Source organism: Mus pahari, chromosome 1 (assembly GCF_900095145.1).
Source record: "Mus pahari chromosome 1, PAHARI_EIJ_v1.1, whole genome shotgun sequence".
Lineage (NCBI taxonomy): Eukaryota > Metazoa > Chordata > Mammalia > Rodentia > Muridae > Mus > Mus pahari.
Window position 1 is genome coordinate 117,307,634 of NC_034590.1, and position 8,769 is coordinate 117,316,402.

At 50.5% G+C, this 8,769-nt stretch overlaps 1 protein-coding gene across 1 annotated transcript; it reads right to left on the bottom strand.

Annotated features, from left to right (window-relative positions):
• Positions 1 to 1,630: 1,630 nt before the first annotated feature.
• On the bottom strand, positions 1,631 to 7,700 carry Cdc42ep2 (CDC42 effector protein 2). Its single transcript, XM_021213674.2, has 2 exons — positions 7,627 to 7,700; positions 1,631 to 3,049 (listed from the first exon to the last, which is right to left on the bottom strand). The coding sequence occupies exon 2, from the start codon at positions 2,738 to 2,740 to the stop codon at positions 2,108 to 2,110; it is 633 nt and encodes a 210-aa protein (XP_021069333.1). The 5' UTR covers positions 2,741 to 3,049; positions 7,627 to 7,700; the 3' UTR covers positions 1,631 to 2,107.
• Between the last annotated feature and the right edge of the window lie 1,069 nt (positions 7,701 to 8,769).

Sequence of the window (8,769 nt, forward strand, 5' to 3'; positions counted from 1 at the left end):
TTTTTTTTTTTTTTTTTTTCGAGACAGGGTTTCTCTGTAGAGCCCTGGCTGTCCTGGAACTCACTCTGTAGACCAGGCTGGCCTCAAACTCAGAAATCCACCTGCCTCTGCCTCCCAAGTGCTGGGAATAAAGGCGTGCACCACCATGCCCGGCAGTACACTGGCTTTTAAGTTTTCTATTTGTATTTGTTTTTGTTTGGTTTTGAGATGGGGGTCTATCTACATATCTGAGCTCACTATGTAGACCACGTTGGCTTCAGACTCACAAAGATCCACCTGCTTTTTTTCCAAGTACTAGGTACGAGTCACCACTGCCAGGCATTTACTGGTTTTGTTGTTTTAAAGATTCACTTTGTGAGTGTGTGTGTGTGTGTGTGTGTGTGTGAGAGAGAGAGAGAGAGAGAGAGAGAGAGAGAGAGAGAGAGAGAGTGTATTGTGTACGTGTCCTCTGGAGAACAACAAATACTCTTAACCATTGAGACATCTCTCCAGCCCTCAAGTGCATTTTTTTATTTTTAAATTTTATTTTATGCATAGGAATGTTTTGTTTGCAGGGATGTCTGTGCATCACTTACATGCTTGGTGCTAGGGGGCGTGGAGGCCAGAAGAGGGCATCGTATGGTTGTGAGCTGCCCTGTGGGTTCTGGGAATTGAACCCTGGTCCTCTGGAAAAGAAGCTAGTTCTCTTAACCAGTGAGCCATCTCTAGCCCCCTGAAGTTTTTAAAAAGTATATTGACCCATGGTTTGTCCAGCTCATGAATGTAGAACCCATCACCACACAGGATACTGCATCTTGCTTTTGTCAGAAAACATAAGTCTTATCACAAATACAGAATTTCTGCCCATTCATGTGGCCTTTCCCTTATCAGCTCATCTCAATCTTTTGCAATATAAAAACTATGGTATAGCATTAACTGAAGGGCAAACATGTAGTTCAGTTGGTAGAGCATCAACCTAACATACAAGAAGTTCTGAGTTCAATCCACAGCACCATGTAAACTGAACCTAGTCCCTTTGTAAGAACAGCCAGCATTCTAGTGGGCCATCTCTCCAGCCCCTTCCAGCCCCTACCTGCCAAACATCTAAATCAATGTCCAGTATCTATCCCTGATCCTTGGTTTGGATGGTAGTTAGTCTTGGTGGTCAACTTAATGAGATCAGACTCACCATGGAGACTCTGGAGGTGTCTGTGAAGGACTTTCTAGATCTAGTTAATGGTGGTGGAAAGACCACCTGACTGTGGGCTGTACCGTCCCGTGGGCTGAAGTCCCAGACTAAATAAAAGAAAGTAATGGAAACACCCTCAGACATCACTTTTGGCTTCCTGACTGTGGCTGCTTCAAGCCCCTGTTCCCATGACTCCTTAGCTTAGTGGACTGGGCTGCACCCAGGCACCAGGATAAACCTGTTCCGAAGCTGTTTTCATCAGGTATTTGTCACAGCTACAACGTAACCAGTGCAGATTATTCTATGTCCTTCTCACTGGGTGCAGACCCCCAGGAAGGAAGGCCCAACCTCTGCGGAATCTTCTAATCTTCTAGGGTGGGCTTTTCCGACGTGAACCCACTGTTCATGGAGACTGGCCAACCTTCAGAGGGACACCCAGGACAAGGGGACAGGATGCTCAGCCACCAGCAGCAGCATGTTTTATTGCGACCAGAATGCCCTGGTCATGTGAGGAAGGGATGGGACAGGACACAAAGTGGGAGATGTCATGCTTTACGGATGCCATGCTCCCAGACCAAAACACAAAGACCAGTGGGGAGCATATCTAACGATACCGACAAAGGAGGGAGGGCTCCATTTTAGCAGAGTCTTCCCCACAAGGGACCCGAGGGAAAGGGGGCAATTGGCAGTGAGGGTCAAATGACCAAAGACTCAGGAGTCTCTAGGGCAACTTCTGCATGGGTCCCCTAGGATGTTGTTAAATGAAAGCAGAGATGCACTCTGTCCATTGGGAGAAGGGAAAACAAAGGCTCAAAATGGCAGTCACTGGCCAACACCCGTAGGTGTGACCTGGGATCCTGACTCCTAGGTCAGGCCAATGTCCATAGATGTCTCTGGGCATCACCACAGCCTGGGTGACCTCCCGGTCAGCCAAGGGTTTTATGTAGGGATCTGCACGCGGCCTAGGTCCTGATCCATAACCTGGAGGACATCATCCAGGATAGAAGGCCCCAGGTCCACATGCAGAGACAGCAGGGAGCTGGCATGGGACAGGAAGGGCTCCTCGGCCTCTGGCTCAGGGCTCATCCCATTGTGGGGTGAGCCAGCCTCTGGAATCCTCCAGATGTCCACATTTCCTGCCTCCTGTGGGGAGGGCTGTGGAGACTCTAGGTGCAAGCGAGGAGGCTTAGGTGGAGCCTGGGCTGTGGGCAGAGTGAGGGCCTGGGGGCCACCAATTACAGGGAGGGAGATGGCGTTTTTGAGCAGAGGTGACAGCCCATCAGGGAGCTCTCGCCCACACACTGTCGTAGTGCGAGTAAACTGGAAGGGAAGGTCAAAGCTGCCATCCTCTTCAGCCTCTTCCACTGCTGTTCCTGGAAGGAGATGGAACTTGCCCTGCAGGAAGGAGATGTCCCCAAACATGTCATCTCCACCACCGCTGCCAATGTGAATAGTGTGACGGAAGTCCCCAAGTGGCGGGCTGATCATGTCTGAGGATAGCAGGTCCCGAAGCTTCTCTTTCTTGCCTTTGCGGCTGCCACGTTTCAGATAGATAGGGACCTTGGTGGACATGGTGACTTCAGCACACAGTTCTGGCCGCTTAGTCCTCAGTACCCTCTCAACACCCTCTGCCCAAAACAGGCTCCAGAGGGCCAATGTCCACTCTTGCCAAACACTAGAGGGTGAGATGTGATCAAAGTTAGCCCAAGGTGTCAGATAAAGTCAGATTAAAGGCCAACAAAGACAGGGTGATGAATATGCCCTACTCTCTTCCCAGATGGATGCAAGTCCCTTTGGAGGACTGGAGGCAGAAAGATGAGGTCTCCTCAGCAGGGGTGGGTTTTGCTCTTGTTCCAAGATTCTTAGTCCAGAGCTGAGAAGCTGAAATGAAGGAACACATAAATCAGGAGCAGGAACACAGCAGACAAAGCAGTTGAAGTGAGGTGCATACCAATAAAACCAGCACTCAGGAGGCACGGGCAGGAAGATCAGGAGTTCAAGGCCAGCCTAGGCTAGGTGAGACCCTGCCTCAAAACAATACACAACAAGAAGAGCTGGGGGTGTAGCTCAGTTATAGTGATTGCCTAATGTGCACAAAGCCCAAGCTTAGCCCCAGCGTTATATAAATGCATGCACGGTGGTACAAGCCAGTATTCTCAGCACTCGCAAGGCAGAAGCAAGGAGAACAAGGTTACCAGGCCACCCCTGACTATACATACCAACTTCTGGCTGTGAAGCCACAGGTATACAGGGATGAAGGGATGGAGAAAACTCTTGAGTGGGGAAGGGGCAGGTGAGATGGCTCAGTGAGTGAAAGCGCCTGCTTGCTGGTAGAGCCTGGAGACCCGAGTCTAAGCTGCAGAACCACAGTAAGAGAGAACTGAGTCCCGGGAGTGGTTCTCAGACCTCCTCATGCAGGCTGTGACTTGTGCCCACATTCACAAACACACAATAATAATAAAAAATAACTTTTAAAAAGTCAAGTCCACTGTGGGGCTTGGTAGATTACACTGTTGATCCTAGCACAAGGAAGGCAGAGGCAGGAAGACCTCTGACTTTGAGGTTAGCCTGATCTATGTAGTATGACTCTATCTTGAAGAAGAAGAAGAAGAAGAAGAAGAAGAAAGAAAGAAGAAGAAGAAGAAGAAGAAGCCAGGCAGTGGTGGTGTAAGCTCCTCCCAGCACTGAGGAGGCAGAGCCAGACTGATCTCTGTGAGTTCGAGGCCAGCCTGGTCTACAGATAGAGTTCCAAGACATTCAGGGCTACACAGAGAAGCACTGTCTCAGGAAGGAAAAAAAAAGGCATCTCTGATAATGTCGTTATCTCTACTCCCCCTGTATCAGGGCTCTCTTTAGGGGACACCTAATAAAAAGTATGTGTCAGTTTCAGTGTATGTGCTGCTACAGTGTGCACTTGTTCAGTGTTTTATATAAATGCAGTTTTCTTTTTTGAGATGCTGTCTAAAAACACAAAACAAGATAAATACAAATCTAAAACCAAAACCAAAAATCAAAAAACAGATCTACAACCCAGCCACCGGTTTCTTAATAAGCAAGTACTGCTTATGTAGTCAGGAAAAAAAAAAACAAAGCTATTTTTAAGGTGGAAAAAAATACACTGTGAATGGGTGTTGTACTGCTTTAACAAGAAGGAAGTGGAGCAGGTACAACTCCCGTTCCTTGGTAGGGGGTTGGTATAGGGAGGGCTTGACTGGCCCCTCAAGCTCCTTTAAGTCCACAGGCAGAATCCTGTACAAAAGGCAAAGAAACTTGTCCGAGCACACATAGCAGCTAGGGGCGGGGCCAGGAGTGAAGCCAGAGGAGCCCTTCCTCCTCCCCACCTGAGCAGAAGAGGCATCCACCATTTCCTCTGCCCAGGCCAGGGATGAGCAGGAAGAGCAGGGAGGAGACGGCAGGGGGCAGGGCAGGGCAGAGTCCTGTCTCCATCCCAGCACAGGACTTTGCTCAGGAAACCCCGCCCCAAGGCCAGACATCCCAGGCAGGTCATGCTGAGCCACGGAAGGTGGACAGCTCTAACCACCAGAACACCTGCAGCCAACGGGAAACAAAGGACTGACTTTCTAGTGGTGCGTTCTACCTAAGTCTAGGGAAGCTGTCTGATGAAGACACACTCTAAGTCTTAGAATTGTGTAACCACCACACCAAATGCAAGCTCCACTGACAATATCTAATCTGTTCTCTTGGCTGGCGTGGAGCACGGGGTGACTTCCTTTCCAATGAAGGAGAATTGTGATGACTGGTGAGATTTGCTGAGAGCCTGGGACAGGTCCTTCCCTACCCTCACTCCATCACACTAGATCACCAAGACAACTTGGATGTTTCCACAGCAAACTGGGCGTCCCTGACAGCTGTCTCACTCTGAGCCAGATGTTCCCACCCAGATCCAGATGTGAAGAGCACAAAGGCTAACAGGAAGGGTGGGGCCCATATCAACCACCCAGGAGAAAACTGGGAACAACAACCAGCAACTCTAAATAGAAGATGTGGACACCATAGGACGAGGGGCTCCAGCCTGCCATGGAATTCCTTACATGCTTATAAGGCATGTTGTGGTGGGTGCAGCTTGGAGAGCCACTGGAGTGGAACTGCAGAGATATTAAGGAACTTGACAAAGGTCATCCAACTAGCAAGGGAAGGCGCTGGTACCAAGGCTGGTCCATGTGTCTCCAAGGCAAGGGACCATCCCCATGGTGATAGGGATGGGGAGCAGGAGAGAAGCTATCAAGTCTCCAGGCTTCCCCCATATAGTCATATCTCTTGGCTGCCACTTCCCCAGCTTGTAAGTGTGCAGCCCTATAAGGAGCTCTGATTAGGACCAGGCTGCCAGGAGGAGCTTCCTCCGCCATTGGGAGGAACAGATGAAAGCCATCCCAGTTCTGTGGCTTGCCCTGCTGGGATAGCAACCTTGGGCCTCCCTCAGAGAAAATGACTTCCTAGAGGCAGATCACCTCTGGTCATGGAGAATATTTAGCCCCTGTTCACTCTGGATGTTCATGAAAATTCCCCTCCCTACATAGACACTTCAAAACGAATGGACACCCCCCTCCCCTGCACATCACTTTTTTTTTTTTTTTTTTAAATACAGGGTCTTACTGTGTAGACCAGGCTGCCCTCGAACTCACAGAGATCTGCCTTCTTCCCCTTCCCAAATGCTGGGATTAAAAGTGTACAGTCTGGCCAGGCAAGTGATAAGTGCTTTTGGGAGGCAGAGACCGGCAGATCTCTGTGAGACTGAGGCCATCTTGGTTTGCATAATGAGTTCCAGGACAATTGAGACCCTGAGACCCTGTCAAACATTCACGTCTCAAAAAAAAAAAAAAAAAAAAAAAAAAGTGTACCACTAGGCCCAGCTCTAGGTTTGCCCCTTTTCTAAGAAAAAGGCTTACTGAGAAGGTTTATGGCTGTCCTAGAACTCACTCTGTAGACCAGGCCAGTTGAACTTAGAGATCTGTTTACTTCTAAAAACTAAAAAAAAAAAAAAAAAAACCTGCCTCTAAAAATATAAAAAGGAAAAAACCTAGAAAGCTGTATTTATTGTTACTGTGTGTGAGTGTGAGTGTGTGTGTGTGCGCGTTTGTGTGTTCGCAAGTGTGTACGTAGTACGGAATGTGTGTGGAAGTCAGACTACTTTGCGGAGTCCATCTCTAAGTGTTTCAGGAAAGGAACTCACCTCCAAGCTTGCTCAGCAAGAGGCTTCCGCTGAGCCGTCTTGCCAGCCCAAGGGGCAGGATTTGAAATCTAGTTCCACGGCCAGGCAGTGGTGGTGCACGCCTTTAATCCCAGCACTTGGGAGGCAGAGACAGGCGGATTTCTGAGTTCGAGGCCAGCCTGGTCTACAAAGTGAGTTCCAGGACAGCCAGGGCTATACAGAGAAACCCTGTCTCGAAAAACCGAAAGAAAGAAAGAAAGAAATCTAGTTCCACCTGGGACTCTGTGACCTTAAGCAATTAACCTTTTCTCTCTGGGACCGAACTCACCTTCCCTATCTTTAAAATAAGCTGACCCACTGCTATACTTGAAACAAGAGGCCTCTGCACAATAGACGAGTCCACAGTAACTGTCAGAGGATATTCAGCACATATCTGCAGGGCTTTTCTCAAGCACTTCGGCTCTTCCAGGGAGAGGTTGCAACAAGAACAAAAACCACCCTTGCAGGTCCCCTCCTGACAGCCCTGACAGGGCTAGCTCAGAATCTGGTTCTCCTGCCGCAGCGATCTCTCTGTAGTACAATGTCGCTAGGTGGCGCACGCGCCCCTGCTATAACCCGGGGTTCTAGGGTCCCACCGAGCATACCCGCTCCAGGCAGACGCCCACCGAGGAACTGCGTGCTCCAGTGCCCGAGGTGGATCGCCCACAGGCCCTTTTTCTCTGGGTTGCACAATCGAACCACGGTGAGGGTAGAATTGCAAATTATCAGGGACCTTGTCCGGGACTCCGATATCTGGGAAGAGCCTTGCCTGAGCTTCTTGGCCTGGGCGAAGTCGCAATGTCTGCTTGGCGCACAGCCAGACTTCGGACGTGCAGGCCCCCGCCCTCCCGGGAGTCCGGCTGCTCAGCCCTGGCTTGTGTTCCTGTGCCGACCCCTCCAGGTCCCTAGTCAAGCGCTGCCCAGCGCGGCCCAGATCCATTTCAGTAACACTGAAGCTAAAGATAGGAGAACACCTCACCATCCGCTAAAAATACGACCTCCAGCCCAGGCGGGGACATAGACAGAAGAGAGGATGTTCCCTAGTCCCCAGGTCTCTGGCCAGCATAAAGTGCAACTAGGAGCTGCGAGACTGACAGCACAGCGCCTTGAGCGCTGCAGGAGGTCATGGGTAGGGGGCGGGGATTCAGACCCTAGATAATGGGCCTGATCTGGGCCAGAACAGAACACCGCCTGGCTAGCACTCTCCAGGGAGCTGCGGGAGGCCTGTAAAACCCCAGTCCGAACTCACCTTGAGGAGCGCGGGCAAGGCTGCAGAGCGGTGCGTCTAGGATAGAGGACCCGGGAGGGCCTGGGAACTTACAGTGCAGACCTTGGGCCTAAGCCACGCCCCCAGCACCAGGAGCCAATCCCGGACCGCTCCTCTCGAACCCCCACCCACACATCCCCGCCCACTGCGGCACCGCCCAGGTTCTTCTTTCTGCAAAAGCTCAGAGCTGGATTCCAAGATTCTAGAGCCTCAGGCTCCGGCCGCTGAGGGCTATCACCGAAGGGTAACAAGGGTGGATACACACGAGGACGCCAGCTGTTCCTGTTGGAATAGAAACTTTAGGCTAGAAGCACTGGGCCAACAAAGGCCGGAAGAAAGAATTCTTGAGAAATCTCTGACCATCCTTGGATGGGTTTCCTTGACAGAAGGACTGGGACCCGGGAGGCGCCCGCACTGACTCTTCAAGAATGAATTAGGCTTTGCAGGCATCTTACAAACCTAGGGGAGTTTTGAAGAGTTTACCCTAGCCTAGGAGAGTGATGAAGGATGCCAAGATTCAGGCTCGGAAAGCCCAGAGAAAAACAGACATACACAGCCTGAACTTGCACGAGTTTGCTGTCCTGCTAAGTGGTTTCTGAGGTGGGTGGTTTAGAGCAGGATCAGAAACAGTTATTGGAGGCCAGGTCCTAAAGCTAATGAGACAAACCGAGGGAAACTTCTCATTGCTCCGTTTTGTGAGTAAATTCGTTGAGTGTCTGTTTATGGTTAGGGAAGCTGAGGAATCAGGACTCAAGAAATTCGAGGTTCCAGGCACAGACTGATACCCTTCCGGGTGGATAAGTGCTAAGAGGAGTGAGGCAAAGAAGAGGAGGACAGTTCTGGGAGGAGGGAGATCGGGATGCTTGCCTTCCAGATAGCAGATGTGGAAAGAGGTGTGTGTATAGGAGGGAGGGGTGCTGGGCTTGGGGAGTATGTCAGGCAAGCCAAAAAGGAGGGGAGAGTGGGACGGACTGGGTCATGCTTCCCTAAAGATGACCATATTCTGGGCCAGGGAGGACAGCTCGGTGAGATTCCTGTATGTCAGTCCTTCTGTTTAATCCCCAGGCACACACGTATACACGCACACACATGCACACACACACACACACACATTCACATAATCTT